This window comes from Coenobita brevimanus, unplaced genomic scaffold (assembly GCF_032717465.1).
Source record: "Coenobita brevimanus isolate Jiangsu-jjx unplaced genomic scaffold, ASM3271746v2 jjx.HiC_scaffold_2682, whole genome shotgun sequence".
Taxonomy (NCBI): domain Eukaryota; kingdom Metazoa; phylum Arthropoda; class Malacostraca; order Decapoda; family Coenobitidae; genus Coenobita; species Coenobita brevimanus.
The window spans coordinates 1-17137 of NW_027643634.1; the positions used below are offsets into that span (position 1 = coordinate 1).

The 17137-nt window shown below is 42.8% G+C and overlaps 1 protein-coding gene across 1 annotated transcript in view; it reads right to left on the reverse strand.

The window, feature by feature from the left end:
* Positions 1-9797: 9797 nt before the first annotated feature.
* LOC145389989 (uncharacterized) overlaps positions 9798-17137 on the reverse strand; it is a gene marked incomplete at its 3' end in the record, with an annotated part of 61200 nt that continues 53860 nt past the window's right edge. Inside the window, exons 9-10 of the mRNA XM_080265083.1 lie at positions 10599-10863; positions 9798-10109 (exon numbers count right to left, since the gene is read on the reverse strand). Coding sequence (XP_080121209.1) covers positions 9798-10109; positions 10599-10863 — 577 coding nt within the window. The remainder of the gene's footprint in view (positions 10110-10598; positions 10864-17137) is intronic.

Sequence of the window (17137 nt, forward strand, 5' to 3'; positions counted from 1 at the left end):
AGCGGCAGCATACCATATTGCAGAAGGGGAGCCCGCCTGGACTTGATGCTCGTGTTCTGAGCGGTTGATTGTTGCTGCCTGCATTTTAATTGTTCTTTTGATCTGAGTGAGGCTCGGTGTTATGTCAACCTGAACGTGTGAATATTCCGTGGCTTCTTTGGCTAGTTGGCCTGCCAATTCATTCCCTTTGATACCTACATGGCTGGGTATCCAATTAATTGTTATAGTTCCGCCAGCATCTCGTATTTCTTGCGCGGTGGCAATTATGTCAGTAATTAAATGAGTGTTATCAAACGGCTCCTGTTTTCTTAGCGTTTGTATTGCGCTGCCGGAGTCTGTATGGATGATTGTATGGGATGTTGGGTTGATGTCTAGGGCATCATCCATGGCGGTAAGAATTGCAATTAATTCAGTCTGGAGTGTAGAGGCTCCATCTGATACACGCAGGCCAAATGAGTGTTCTCGGCATACGACTGCCGCACCTGCTTTACTGTTATTCACAGAGCCGTCTGTATAGTAGGTTGATGAGTTGGGGGAGGTGAGGGAGGCAATTTGCATTAAGCTCTCTTGGCGTAATTGTTGTACGGGAGTGAGGGCTTTAGTGGTTTATGCATTGCGGTTTTTTGTTGGTCGGTCCATCCAAAGTCAAGTATCACACGAGGTGGACGTAGTTGTGTGTGTGTGTGTGTGTGTGTGTGTGTGTGTGTGTGCGCTCCATGTGTTTTCTGTAACTGTTGCTGCGTTTTTCGTCTGTTTTATATATTTTGTTTGTGCTTTGTGATACTGCAGCTTTATATGCTTGTATGTCCCGTGTTTCGTGTGACTAAAGGTGAACTGCTTAAGAACAGTTCCTTTTATGGATACGATTGCTTCTTCATGAATACAGCAAATGTTTTCAGTTTATTTCGCTCTGTGGACGATTGTATAAGAGCGTCGTGGAAAATACTGGAATTAGAAAAACTGCAGTAGATACAGCCTTGTTTACCAGATATCCTGCCCAAGTTTCATTAGCAGATACGTTGCCCAAGTTGAATAAAATCGTCTGAAGTAAGAATAAGCTTGAAGAGACGTTGCTGTACTGAAAGTCATTGGATATGCCTTGTTTTATGTCTTATCGTATGTGGCTGCCAGATAACAGACTCAGGTTCAGTCTTTTATGGCAAGCGTTAATAGATATCTCAGTGCTTTCTTTAATATGGATGTTAATATATCACTGGAAGGTTTCTAAAGCTTTCCGCCTCCTCTCAAGTAAACATGTTTACTGTGTATTACACTCTCCCAATTGGTAACATCACTGGTGTATTTACAGATCCCCACCTCTCAGGCAAGGGTGTTTACTCGTCTCTGTTACATGGGTGTCTATTACACACGTCCTATTGGTAATCTGTTGATGGTATGTTTTTCAAAGCCTCCCACCTGTCTCTCGTGCAACGGTGTTTATTATCTATTACACTCCTCTTATTAGTGATGTGTCAAGAGCATGTTTTTAGATTCCGACCACCCTCGTGCAAGGCTTTTTACTGATGATTACACGGAAGTGAAGCTTGGACATTGTTGGAAGGACACAAGTCAAGAGTGAGAGCAGTGGAAATGAGTTATTTAAGAGGAGCCTGTGGAGTCACGTGGAGAGACAGGCTGACGAATGAAGATATAAAGGAGCGTTGTGGTCTTGATGTGGATGTGATAGGAAGCGTTATGAGGAACACACTGAGGTGGTTTGGCTATGTGGAGAGGATGGAGGGTGAAAGACTGACGAAGAGAGTGTACGTGAGTGAGGTGGAGGGGGGAAGAGGGAGAGGGAGGCCGAGGATGAGATGGAGTGATGGGGTGGAGAGGTATATGAGAGAGGGGGGCGTGTGAGTTGGGAGCAGGGCAGTGAAATGGCGGGGGACAGGGCGACTTGGAGGCGATTTGTCTGTGGCCACCCCAAACGGGATTCAGGCGTCTGGCAATAGATAGATAGATAGACACACACCAAATTGGGAGTCGTACACGTCCTCTCTGATTATACGATGACAACTCTCTCAAATCATGCATGGTCTTCTCATAGCCTTCATCAGCCTCTGAACCACATAGTCTCGTCTGCTTATACTTGCACTCCTCATAGTCCTAATCAGACCTCAGAGCTACCTATCCAAGCCGTATATTACTGTTATCCTGTGTTCTTTTTATCGTTCTTCTTTTTTTCACTTTTTCTGGCCCCATTCATGCCTTTCTGCGTTTTGTTTCAGTCATTTGCTCTCTTTATCTCATACTCTGATCTGTTTGTTTTTACTCTCTGCTCTTTTTCTCTTATCCTACCTCTTTATCTCTCGTATTCCTGCCACGGTTCGCCAATTAAATATTTCACGGTTTATTATGCAGATACGAGGCTGTAAGTAATGACCAATGACCAGGCAAGATGATAAAGCCGTTGCGAATCAAACAGACATATATGGTAAAAGGTCAGACACAGACTTACACATGCACTTCTAAACTGAACTGGAGTAAAGATATATATATATGTAAATATATATATATATATATATATATATATAAATAGAGAGAGAGAGAGAGAGAGAGAGAGAGAGAGAGAGAGAGAGAGAGAGAGAGAGAGAGAGAGAGAGACAGACAGACAGACAGAGTATAAATTTTTCTTTACAGAACACAACTCACACACCGTAAACACACACAGACACAGACACAGACACACAGACACACACACACATAGACAGACACACACACACACCATCTTCTACTTGTGCACACAGAACCGGCAGAGAACTTGGACGCTGTTACACTCCGTAGACTTTCAGAGAGCATAATTTCTAATATAGCGATTTAGAATGAGCGACCGAAAGTTAGGTTAGGTCACTTTGGGCAGGGTTTGGTCTGATTAGATAATTTTTGGTTGGGTTGGGTTCAGATCGACTAGATATAGACTTTGATTAGGCTTTGATTGCTTTAGAATAGCCTCGGCTTTTGATATATTCTGGGTTGGGCTGGGTCTATTGGGTTGGGTTAGGCTGGGTTAGGTTTCTGTTGGATTTGGTCATTTGAGGCTTAAGTGGGTTTCTGTTAGGTCGGGTATGGTATGGTTAAGTGGAGACTGGGTAGGGATTAGGCAGGGTTAGATGCAGTTAAAAGGCTGGGCGTCAGAATTAGTTAGTTTAGGTATGGGGAGGTTACGTGAGATAGTGAGGTTAAATACAATTAGACTGGGTTAGGTGAGGTTAAGTTAGATTAGTTTGGGTTATTTTAGGTTTAATTAGGTCACTCGAGGATAGGCCAGGTTCAGTTCGAGCAAATATGGATAGGTTTGGAGAGACTGGCCTAAAAAATAAGATTCAGAAAACGTTAAGTAAACACAACCCCCTCCTCCCATCTGATTCTGCGTGACCTACGTCTCTTGCTTCCAGTCTTTTCTCTCTCCCTATTTCCACTCTCTCGTAAAAGTCTTGGTCCCTGTCGAAACGCCTAAATTTACTGCATTGTCAAAGTGGTTTATGCATTGGCAGGTCTTTTGTTGGTCGGTCCTTCCAAAGTCAAGTATCGCACGAGGTGGACGTGGTTTTGTGTGTGTGTGTGTGTGTGTGTGTGTGTGTGTGTGTGTGTGTGTGTGTGTGTGTGTGTGTGTGTGTGTGTGTGTGTGTGTGTGTGTGTGTGTGTTCGTGTGCGTGTGCGTGTGCGTTGAAGCTGTATGTGTACTTGAAGTAATGCCCACATGCACACACAAAGGAAACAGGAGACAGTAGTGTGTGTGTGTGTGTGTGTGTGTGTGTGTGTGTGTGTGTGTGTGTGTGTGTGTGTGTGTGTGTGTGTGTGCAAACGTGTGTACTTGACTAATATCCACATGCATACACACAAAGGCCAGGACACACAGAGTAGTTGTTTATGTGTGTGGGTTTATGAATAGACTACACTCTACACTCAGGCCAGGACAGACATAGGGTAGTGTGTGTGTGCGTATGTGTTTGTATGTGTTAACAGAATACACATACAGAGTACCATGTGTGTGAACAGAATATGTAGAGTAGCATGTGTGTGTGTACGTGTGAATAGAATACACATGTAGACGTGTGTGCTACCCACACTAACACCCTCTAATTCTTTCAGCCAGGATTGGAGACGTAGCGTGTATATGTCAGGACTCGATATTATAATTACAAATCATAATAGATAGCATGATAGATAGATAGATAGACAGATAGATAGACAGACAGATAGAAGCAGCAAGTACGTGTGGACATTCAAGTGCATATACATACATACCAGTTCTGACAAACCACTTACTAAAGTCAGTCAATAATATCTTTACAAAAACTCCCGACGCAGTGCCAAGCGACATAGGTTTCGTAGCACTGTTTTTTTTTTTTTTTAGGGATTTATGTGTATTAAACCTTAAAGATTCTTTAGTATGTTGCGTTTATTGTTTTGATATAGACACAATTTCCATCAGTAACCTTCAGAATGACACCAAGGTGTAATGTACAAAATAATTCGCTATGGAAAACGTGTTAGGAAATCTCAAGAGTCACATATAATATGGCCCAAAAGCTTATGACATCTAACCTTCAATCCGATGACCTAACAGTAATGAGGGGGAAATGAAGACTAAAGCTCACACTTTCAAGTAAGAAAGTCTGCTTCCTAAATGAATAAAATTGCTTGTCGGTATCCACACTATAATGAACCCCTTCAATACGATGTCTACTAGATTTAATTATTGCAACTACCACGAGATTTTATTCAACTTATGACATCTCAAAACTCTTCACCTTAAGTGCAACTGCCGAGACAGACAAAGAGACAGAGCGGAAGCAGAGACTAACAGAGAGACAGAGGCACAGGCAGAGGAAGATTTAGAGACAGAGACATTGGATGAGTTACAAGGACAGGGAAAACTGAGGAGAGGAAATCAGGTAAGGAGAGAGGGTAGAAAGACCAAGAGAGAGACTGAGACAGAGAGAAGGGAGGCAAAGACAAAGAACATGATGCAGAGGTGAGTGCATGCAACTGAATCAGGTAAACGTGAGAGGATGCCGGGTTTGGAAGTGGAGGAAATGGAACGATTCATTCAGTCCAAAATGGAAGAGGCTAAAAGAGTGCGCACATATTCATTCACGCAAACACTGATACAAGCACTGATCAGCGCATGCACGCACAGTAATACACGCAGGCACTGATACACGCAGGCACTAATAGGCACTGATACACACAGGCACTGATACACTATCTATCTATCCATCTATATACCTAGGCTGCTTCCCCCAAGGAAAGGGAGGTAGCTGTGACAGGAGGACACACTCCCCATTTACTCATCCATTCAAAGACGTTCATTCGCATCTTAGCCCCAAAGAGGAGGAAACGGACAGATCCTCACCGCACCACACTGCAACAAGGGTCAACTGTGCAATGCAATCAGTGACATCCGCAGCAGGGCCCGACAGCAGAGCTGCTTTACCCTGCCACATCATAACAGACTCATCCCCTTACCCGCACCTGACCTGGAAATAGCTGATCAGACCAAATGGGGGAGAATATCCGCCTCAGGGCTGCGTCATCACTTTTTCTATTCATTCACAATTCTCTCTCCACCCATTTCTGTCACGCTTGCAGCCACTCTTCCTTGCTCAACAGACGTCCCTCTTGAATCTAGCGCTCTCTTCACACTGTCCATCCATCCTCTATTTGTGGTCTTCCCTCTCCAATAGCCTTACACCTCTCACATCAGATCTAGTTATCTTTTTCACCAATCGATCATTATCCATTCTCTCCATATGCCCAAACCATCGCAACACCCTCTGCTCAACTCTACCAGCCATCTCCCGAACAACTCCAGTTCTCCTTCCCACTTCATCATTCCGGCACTCGATCCATACAGCGTCACTCACACACATACACCTCTGTGACACCTCATCTCCATTACATTCAAACTTTTCCTCTCTGCTAGCACCCATATTCCAGGTTTCCAGCCCCATACAATGCAGTCGGTACCACAACACCCTCATACAGCCTTCTCTTTGCACGTCCATTCTAAGCGAACGACATCTAAACACTTTTTTCATTCCTCCCAGCACCTTTCCTACTTCATTTTATTCCGAACTTCACTTCTGCATCTATTCTTCCATCCACAGAAACATGTGACCCAGGTAGATATTTAAAACACTCTACCTCCTCAAGCAACACGCCATTCAAAACTATATTCATCCTCCTACCATCTACCAACCTCGTACACTTCATCACTTTACTCTTATTCCCATTTACTTTCAATTTCCTCCTTTCACACACCCTTCCAAACTCCTCTACCAACTGTCTCAATCTCTCCTCTGAATCAGCCACCAGTGCAGTATCATCTGCAAACAGCAGCTGCCACTTCAGATTCCACTCTCCACCATCAACATTCACCAGACTCAGACCTCCACCTAAAACTCTTGCATTCACCTCCCTTACAACACCATCCATGTAAATATTAAACAACCAAGGCGACATCACACATCCCTATCGCAGCCCCACTCTCACAGGAAATCACTCACTCACAGCATTTCCCACTCTTACACACGCTCTACTATTTACATAAAAACTTTTCACCCCTTTTAGTAACCTACCATCAAGTCCATACAATCTTAAGACAGTCCGCAAAGCCTCCCTATCAGTTCTATCATACGCTTTCTCTAAATCCATAAATGCCCAAAACACATCCTTACCTTAAGCTAAATACTTTTCACACACTTGTCTCACAGCAAACACCTCATCAACGCATCCCCTCCCTCTCCTAAAGCCACACTGCTCATCACCAATCACTCCCTCTGTACCCTCTCTAACTCTCAAAATTAACACTCTACCATACACCTTACCTACAACACTCAACAGACTTATAACCCTAAAGCTAGTACATTCATACTTATCACCCCTGCCTTTATACAACGGGACCACACAAGCACTTGCCCACTCAATTGGCACCATACCTTTCTCAAAGCACACATTCAACAATCTTACTAACCAGTCAACAGTAGTCACTCCACCACCCTTCAGGCTTGAGATTTTATTAGGTCTTGTGGTATTATTCTTACAAAGCTCATGGCCTCATAGTGCCAGGGATTGATTCCTGGCACTGCAGCATCCTATCCTATCATCATCATCATTGTCGCTGTTCTCAATAAGCAAGTAATATGAGTACCTAGATTAAGTTAACTGGCACTGGACACTCTAGTGGTGGAAAGATCTACTTAGCCTACTCAGCCTGGCACTGCCACTAATCCTAATTATCATCATTAGGCATTATCATTAGCTCTCATCATTAGGCATTATCATTATCAACAGCTCTGCCTCCTTTTCCCATCCAAGGATGGGGTGAGGAATTCTCAATTAAAATTTCATAAGTAGGGGAGCAACTGTAATACTCTGTACATCTCAACTTGGCTAAGAGTGATTTAGAAAGGATGCAAATTCAAAGTATTGCCATCCTTGTCTTACTATGCTTCAGGGCTTTGGGGATTGGCCTACAAATGACACAAATCTTTGCCAAGTCAAGGTGGACAAACCAAAAATTTTCTAACTCACTTTTCAGAAGGGCGGTAATATCCGTAGTTGTAGTGGTAGGTGTAGTAGTAGCAGTAGATAAGATTTGAAGACAGATGGCCTAGGGTAACCTCATCTGACCAGTTAATTTCCCCACAGGTTAAAGGCCACTGTGTTACAAGGAGCCTGCAGCACCAACCCCAATGTAGCATTGTTGCCCATCGCAGCATTGACATCAATTGCAGGATCACTAACCCCATCGCAGCATCACTAACCCCGTCGGCAGTGGTAACACCAACACAGCAACAACGGAAACATCAACACGAGTTTCACAGGCAGCCCCTGAAAATGTGGCAGGTTTTTAGGAGATAATCTCAGCTCTGTTGATAATTTAACTCTTTGTCTGTGGAGGTGTTCAATACAGATCTTAGTTAACTCTTAATGTATTGGTGCTGGAGTGGCACTACTAGGATGAAAGGGGGGAGATTGCCTTCCCTATCCCCCAACAGGAGAAAGGTGCACTACAGAAGGGTAACTCAGCCTGCCATCCACTGAATTCATATTCTGATGGGCCTGGGGTTGCAACTACTACAGCCACTAGTACACGGGAACAAATATGAACAAATCCATTTTACATCATTTGTCTGGCTCAATTCCCTGGTAATAGTCCCTCATGTACTTCCTTATTCCCAGAAAGGTTCTGGACTGCAGCAGAACATGACAATCCTATGGTTCTGCATTATTTACATAAGTCTTAATGACTAGTATTATTCTTGTGTTACTCTTTTGTTACTGTAAAACGCCATAACTTCGGACATTTTTTATATGTTTTAATGAATAACTCCTTGTAGAATGGTGCAATTTTATTCCTGTTGGTGTCATGTGGTAGCCAGGGAGAGTACCTACTAAATCCATATGTTTAAAAAAATTAGCCAAGCTAAACTTGTGCTTTTTTTTTTTTCATTTTCAGGTGTCCAAAGTTAGGAACAAATTTCCTAACTTCGGACAGCTCTTCCAAACTTCGGACATCCATGTATTTTCCCTTTAAACATGAGAATGGTTAATGGGATCTATCTCTGGACACACTGGCCAAACTTCGGACACTTGAGAAGTTTTTAAAAAATGTAAAAAAAAATACTGGGCACTCGTGACCAGAGTTATACATATATATAGAGAAGTATCCCAAAATATCTTCTTTTTGGAGCTCGTAATTTCATATCACATTAAATTGCATCATATCACATTGTAGTGAGGTATTCTGGCCGTAAATAGAACTAAGAACTATTCACGAACTTTTTGAGATGAAAAAATAAAATAAAAATGCACTGCATATACCCAAAACTGTAAGAGGAACTGTCCTCATTTTCCTAAACAAAACTTCACTTAATTATCAAGTATCTACCTTACTGACTCAACAAATGCATACCGAAATAACATATGATGTTGAACATTTCTTACAGTTTCTAAAGACACACACACACACACACACACACACACACACACAAATCAACAGACACACGCACACACTGGCACATGTTATGAAGGCACCATGGAACATATTAACTGTAGTACATCAGTACAAAAAACTATTCCTTAACTACCAGTATAAAATACTGTAACTAAATATATAGTATCATTTTTTTCTTTAAAATAAACCTCATTACTGGTTAAGGCACCTTATTGGCAATAACTTTGGTACTGGCAGTACTGACTATGGTATCTTACAGATCTATATCAAAATTATTATCATTACTTAGGCCAAAGGTTCACATCTACATCAAAAATCATCCTTTGCTTTCGGTCAAGTGTTGGTTCTGGTAACACCTTCAGTATATCCTCTTTGTCTATGTCACTGCTGTCATCAACCATTTGGTATACAAATGTGTGAGGTGTACCCTGAACGTGTTTGAGAAACCTGACATGTATTTCTGGTTTTACCTTCACAATGATAGCAATATAATGCCTATATCTGTCTTGGGTATCAAAGGGAACCCTCACAACTACCCAATCTGAGGGAACAACTTTATCCCCAATAATCTGGGTAGAGGTGACTGTCAGGGGAGATGCTTGTGCTTCATGGTTGGGTGCAGATGTGGAAGTGGAAGGCTGTGCTGCTATCTCTGCTGTATCCTCTTGTGGCTGCAGTGGCTGGGGTTGTGGATCATCAACTTCACACTCTTCATGCTGGCTCGCTGTTTCATTTTGTAGTGCCCTTGTAGTAATACTCATGCCCGGTGACACATTCAACCTTTTCTTTCGCCTTGGTTTCGCTATAGCTGGACTTGAGCTTGACTGACTGGTTCCATGCCTCATGTCCTTCAACAATTCCAACACTGAGCTGTCTAAGGCAGTACTGGCAGATGGTCCTGGTGTACCAGTATCAGCTGTATCTTGGACTGAATCTTCTGGAAGTCTTGAGATGGATTTCTGTGGATCAAGAGGATAAATGCCACACTTCCTAAACCCACTACGTAGGTTGTCAGCAATGGTCCCTTTAACTTTATCCACCAGTTCGGTCAGTAGTGCTGGGAAGCAGTCTTTAGGTAATGAAGCACTCAGCCTACCAACAGTAGTTTTCTTGAAGTTCTCGAGGATCTTACGCCAGTGCACTTTTAGAGGCCGGAACACAGCAACATCGAGAGGTTGTGTCAAGTGCGTGGAGTTAGGTGGTAAGAGAAGAAAGAAGATATTATGTTTCTCACATGACTCATTAACACTGGGTGATACATGGCTTGCCAAGTTGTCTCCTATAATGACAACTCTACCTGTCCTGCGTTTAGCATAGGGGAGGATAATTTTGTGGAACCAGTCATCGAATGAACACGAGTCGAACCATCCACTGGGGGACCTATTGTATAGTGTTCCAGGAGGGCCCCCTTCAGTCCAGGTATCGTAAAGATGGATAGCTTTATACACCACATATTGAGGGAGTAACACACCAGATGCAGTTCCAGAGAACATAATAGATATTGAGGATTTTGTTGAGTTCATGATTCTCTCTGGATATTTAGTGCCCCGCCTCACTATGACTTTCTTTTTACCTGGATCATCAGTAAGATTGGTCTCATCAAAATTTATTATGTTCTCTGGAGGCACACCTTCTAGTGATTTTTTCAGGTTACTGTAGAACTCGGCTAGCACGGCTCTTGTCACTCTGGCTCTGTCAGTCTTTATATTCTGGGACAATCGTCTACTAAGGGTTTGTTTGTGGCGCTTGAAGAAGGAATGGGCCCATTTAACACCAGGTACATTGTTACTGAATCGTGACACAACAACCCCTCGTTTGTCTAAATAAGCTTTCACTAACATCCTCAAGTCCAAATTGTCGAGTGGGAATCCCCATTCTGCCAATGTGAGGATTCTCTGACACACCAGTAACTCTTCATCATGGCTCAATGAAGTATTACATCCCACTTGTTTGCAATGTTTTTGTATCAGGTAATCATGTAATGTGCTCTTTTTTAATTTATATTTTTCAGCTGCTTTGCGCACACTCATGTTCTTGTTATTTATGTCATCTTTAGCCTTTTCCAGGGCACTTTTGGACACTTTACTTGTGTAGACTCTTTTCCTCTTTATAGGAGATTTCGCTGTTTTAGCCATGTTTTTCTGTTTATATAATTAGCATCACTTTACCATTAATATTATTGTCTGTCTGAAGTTTGGACTTTATTTGGCTCAAATAATTTGTCTGTCCGAAGTTAGTAATTTCTTCTGCAAAATAAAGAAGTATTCATTAAAGCAGGCATAGCAGGATTATCCATGCATATATTTTGAAACAGTTTACTTCCCAGTACTTACAGCACTTTTCTACATATAATCGTACTGTTCACTTTTTTACAATTGAAACTGTTTGTTCTGTGTGAACAAAGTTTTGCAGGGTAAGAAAATTCAGTTATTTTTTCCAATGGATTCACGAATTTTTTTCACCCACACATATTCAAGCTAGTTTAAAAGGATTAATACATAATAGTCTTAGAGGATTACCCTACCTACCCACATCATTATTTTTTGCAAATATCGCACTCTCTTCCAATAAACTTGAATTATTACATTTTTTTTCGAAATGTCCGAAGTTTGGACGCCGTCCGAAGTTATGGCGTTTTACGGTACTACTCAAGACTGAATATGAAAAGATAGCAGTTTAGATAAATAGGTAGTAGGAAACGGGGTTGTAGATAGACTTAATTTCTTCACAGAGAGGGCTGTCTCCTAATATGAATAAAACAGTCTGGTGGTAGCAAGTATAAACTATATGACATCAGCAGAAGGCCCCATACTACAGGTCCCTTTGGCAAAATAAAAGATGTCACAGCCAAAAGAAAAAAAAAAACCTGCACTTTTCCCCCCATGTAAGATGAGGTACTTTAACTGGTTATAATAATAATAATAATAATAATAATAATAATGATAATAATAAATCATCCATCATCCAATCCTACATCGGCCAATGAGGCAAGTTGATCCCAACATTTAAGATGAGAGTGACCAGCCTCACTCATCCCTGAATGGCATTACGTGAGCAATAAACTCCAACCACCCCTTGGATATAAACCTTCACCAGCTCAATCCAACTGGAACATCACAATTACCCACTAAGTCACCAGGCACAAAAATTTCGTTATATGATTACCATCCAGCATGATAAATGTTTCCCTGGTGTACAGGAAACCATTTGGCTTGTCACTCAGTGCAGAGTCACCCACAGGCTGAAGGAAGGGGAAAGAATGAAGGAAAGAAAGACAGAGGAGGGGGTGTAAAGTCACCTTTAAGCAGAAGGATGAGGAAAGAATTAAGGAAAGAAAGAGAGAAGAGGATGGAAGTAAAGAAGGATGGAGGAGAGGAAAGGGCAGACCCCCAATAGCAGCTCTACATCGAGTGAGTGGATGGTGAGCACTCCCACCTACCACAAATAATCTATCTATCTATCTATAGCCCGACGCCCTAATCCCGCAAAGGGTGGCCGCAGACAAAACGCCTCCAAGTCACTCTGTCACCCACCATTTGACTACCCTCCCCCCAACTCACCCCCCCCTCCCTCATATACCTCTCAACTCCATCCCTCCACCTCATCCTCGGTCTACCCCTCCCTCTCCCTCCCTCCACCTCACCTACATACACCCTCTTAGTCAGTCTTTCATTCTCCATTCTCTCCACATGTCCAAACCACCTCAGTGTATTTCTCCTAATCTTTTCAACCACATCCACATCTACCCCACAACGTTCCTTCACTTCTTCATTCGTCAACCTGTCCCTCCACGTTACTCCACATGCTCCTCTCAAGTAACTCATTTCCACTGCTCTCACTCTTGACTTGTTCCCCTCTTGCAAGGTCCACGCCTCGCTTCCATACGTCAGGGTAGGGATCACAATACCATCATGCAGTGACTTCTTAACTTCCATACTCACCTCCCTATTTCTCATCACTGCTTTCAGTGTACCAACGACCTTTCATCCCTGCTGTACCCTTTCACGTACTTCATCCCCCAAAGTTCCATCCTTACTCATCACACTACCCAAGTACTTGAATGCACTCACATTCTCCATATCCTCACCATCCAACCTCACTGCACACTCTGTGACTTCATTCCTCTCAAACACCATAACTTTACTCTTGTTTACATTAACTTTCAGCTTCCTCCTCCTACACACTGTCCCAAATTCATTCACCAAACCTTGCAACTCCCATTCATCTTCACTCAACAATACTGTATCATCAGCAAACAGCAACACCGGAAGCTTCCAAATCTCACCCTCATTCATTAAGGCCACCCCCACATCCACTGCCCTACCTTGTACCTCATTTACAACCCCATCCATATATATATTAAACAGCCATGGAGACATTACACACCCCTGTTTCAGTCCCACATTGAGATCAAAGAGCTCACTCAGCTCACCATCCACTCGCACCATAGCCCTAGCTCCCTCGTACATACTCTTCACAGCACTCAACAATTTCCCCTCCACTCCATATATTCTTAATACCTTCCACATACCTTGCCTATCTATTCTGTCATAAGCTTTCTCCAAGTCCATGAAGGCAGCATACACTTTCCTTCCCTTCTCTAGACACTTCTCCACTAAACAGAACAAATATCTGATCTACACACCCATTTCCCTTCCTAAATCCCCCTTGTTCTTCTCCAACTGGCTCCTCTGTCATATGCCTAACCCTATCAATGAGTATTCTACCATATATTTTACCAGTCACACTAAGAAGGCAAATACCCCTATGGTTACCACATACTTCTCTCTCCCCTTTTCCTTTGTACAGAGGAACAATTATACCTGATTTCCAGTCCTCTGGAACCCTTCCCTCTTCCCAAGCCAATCTACACAACTTCCATATCCACTCCACAACAATCTCACCCCCATACCTAAGCATTTCACCACACACTCCATCAATTCCTGGGGCCTTTCCGAGCTTAATCTTCTTCATCGCTTCCACTACTTCCGACCTACTGATCTCTTCCTCCCTCCCCTCATCTCTTCTTCTCCCAGCCATTCCCCAACCACTTATACTCACACTGCTCTCACTCTCTACATTCAACAAATCCTCAAAGTGCTCCTTCCATCTCCTCAATTTCTCTCTCTTCTCCACCAACAATCTATTATTCCTATCTTTCACTCCCCTACTATTTCCCCTTTCACACTGCCTTACTTTCTTTACCTCCTTCCAAAACAATTTCTTACTCTCCCTCCATTTCACACTCAAATTCCTCCCAAACTCTTCATCCACTTTCTTCTTACTCTCCTTCACCAGTCTCTTAACCTCCCTTCTCCTGCTCACATATACCTCTCTCTTCTCTCTCTCATCTTCTCCCCTACCTCTACTCGCCAACCATTCACCATATGCCTTCTTCTTTTGTTCCACAGCTCGTTTCACCTCATCATTCCACCATGCTGTCCCTTGCACACCCTTGCATCTCCTCCTCACTCCACAAACCGCCTCACACGCTGCGCTTATCTCTTCCGTGAATATCTTACATACTTCTTCCACCCCTTCCATCTGCTCTAGCTCATACCTTCCCAATCTTTCTTCCACTATGCTCTTATACTCTGTCCTTTTCTCACTATCTTGCAATTTCTCCACTCTTCTCACAGGAGCTGCTTCCTCCTGTTTTCCCCTTCGCCTCCTCAACCACTTTCTTTGCAGCTCTACAAATAATAATAATAATAGCTCTACAAATAAAAATAATAGTAATAATAATAAGTACTTTAATAACCCTGTCTCCTGCCATTTCACTGATCCCCCCCTCTCATATACCTCTCCATTCCTACCTTAACCTCAGTCTCCCATTCCCTCTCCCTCAACTCCCTATGCCAAATGAGGAGGATGGTGGACCGTAGGAGAAAGGGAACTTCTGGTTTCCTGTCCAGGCAGCTGGCTGGTATTTATATGGTAGCTGGTTGGTATTAATTTGGCTTTCTTCTCCCCCCCTGCTCCCTCTCTGTAGGCGGTTTCCATGGCTCAGTCAACTCACACACCTGAAAATATACTACACATTAGTTCTTTCCTTTCAAACCTTGATTAACAAAAGTAGCTTGTTGGCAGCAAGAACATTATCATCTGGAGACAACATGAGTTAAATAACTTGGCAATACCAAATGCAAGATGTTTTTAATAATAATTCATCCATCCATCCATCATCCAATCCTACATTGCCCCATGTGGAGCATAGGAGCCCGGGGCTAGGTAATTGGTCCCAACAATTATGATGAGAGTGACCAGCCTCACTCATCCCTGAGTGGCATTACATAAGCAATCAACCCCAACAACCCCTTGGATATAAACCTTCACCGGCTCAATCCAATTGGAACATCACAATTACCCACTAAATCACCAGGCGCCAAAATTTGGTTATATGGTTACAACCCAGCATAGTAAATGGTTTCCTGGTGCACAGGAAACCATTTGACTTGTCACTCAGTGTAGTCACCCACAGGCTGAAGGAAGGGGAAAGAATGAAGGAAAGAAAGACACAAGAGGGAATGTAAAGTCACCCGTAGGCAGAAGGACAAGGAAAGAATGAAGGAAAGAAAGACAGAAGAGAATAGAAGGAAAGAAGGATGGAGGAGAGGAAAGGGCAGACACCCGAGAACAGCACTACATCGAGTGAGTGGATGGTGAGCGCCCCCACCTACCACAAATAATAATAATAGTAATAATAATAACTACTTTAAGAATAACGAGAACTACTCTAAGTCTCAATGGCATGCCTAATGGGCCACATCCCCACACATCATTCAAGCCCCTGAAATCCTGATACCACAACACAGGCATAACTATCCACACACATGCATTTCATAAAAACCATCCAATAATCCATCCAACTTTTCAAGTTAAATAAGTGCTGTCAACCCTCATCATGTACTCCCCCATACAAATGTCATCCAATCATCATCTATCTGCTCCGCAAAAAATCAAACACACACCAAAATGAGATACTGGTCTCTGGTTTGAATAAATCTACACTACCTGTCTACCTATAGCAGGACGCCTTAATCCTGTAAGGGGTGGCCACAAACAAATTGCCTCCAAGTCACCCTGTCTCCTGCCATTTCACTGCTCCCCCCCCCTCATATACCTCTCCATTCCTACCTTATCCTCAGTCTCCCATTCCTTCTCCCTCAACTCCCTATGCCAAATGAGGAGGATGGTGGACCGTAGGAGAAAGGGAACTTCTGGTTTCCTGTCCAGGCAGCTGGCTGGTATTAACGTGGCAGCTGGTTGGTATTAATTTGGCTTTCTTCTCCCCCCCTGCTCCCTCTCTGTAGGCGGTTTCCATGGCTCAGTCAACTCACACACCTGAAAATATACTACACATTAGTTCTTTCCTTTCAAACCTTGATTAACAAAAGTAGCTTGTTGGCAGCAAGAACATTATCATCTGGAGACAACATGAGTTAAATAACTTGGCAATACCAAATGCAAGATGTTTTTAATAATAATTCATCCATCCATCCATCATCCAATCCTACATTGCCCCATGTGGAGCATAGGAGCCTGGGGCTAGGTAATTGGTCCCAACGATTATGATGAGAGTGACCAGCCTCACTCATTCCTGAGTGGCATTACATAAGCAATCAACCCCAACCACCCCTTAGATATAAACCTTCACCAGCTCAATCCAACTGGAACATCACAATTACCCACTAACCCACCAGGCGCCAAAATCTGGTTATATGGTTACAACCCAGCATAGTAAATGGTTTCCTGATATAGACATAATTTCCATCAGTAACCTTCAGAATGACACCAAGGTCTAATGTACAAAATAATTCGCTATGGAAAAGGTGTTAGGAAATCTCAAGTCACATATAATATGGCCCAAAAGCTTATGACATCTAACCTTCAATCCGATGACCTAACAGTAATGAGGGGGATATGAAGACTAAAGCTCACCCTTTCAATCAGGAAAGGTTGCTTCCTAAATGAATAAAATTGCTTGTCGGTATCCACACTATAATGAACCCCTTCAATACGATGTCTACTAGATTTAATTATTGCAACTACCACGAGATTTTATTCAACTTATGACATCTCAAAACTCTTCACCTTAAGTGGAACTGCCGAGACAGACAAAGAAAGAGACAGACGGAAGCAGAGACTAACAGAGAGACAGAGGCACAG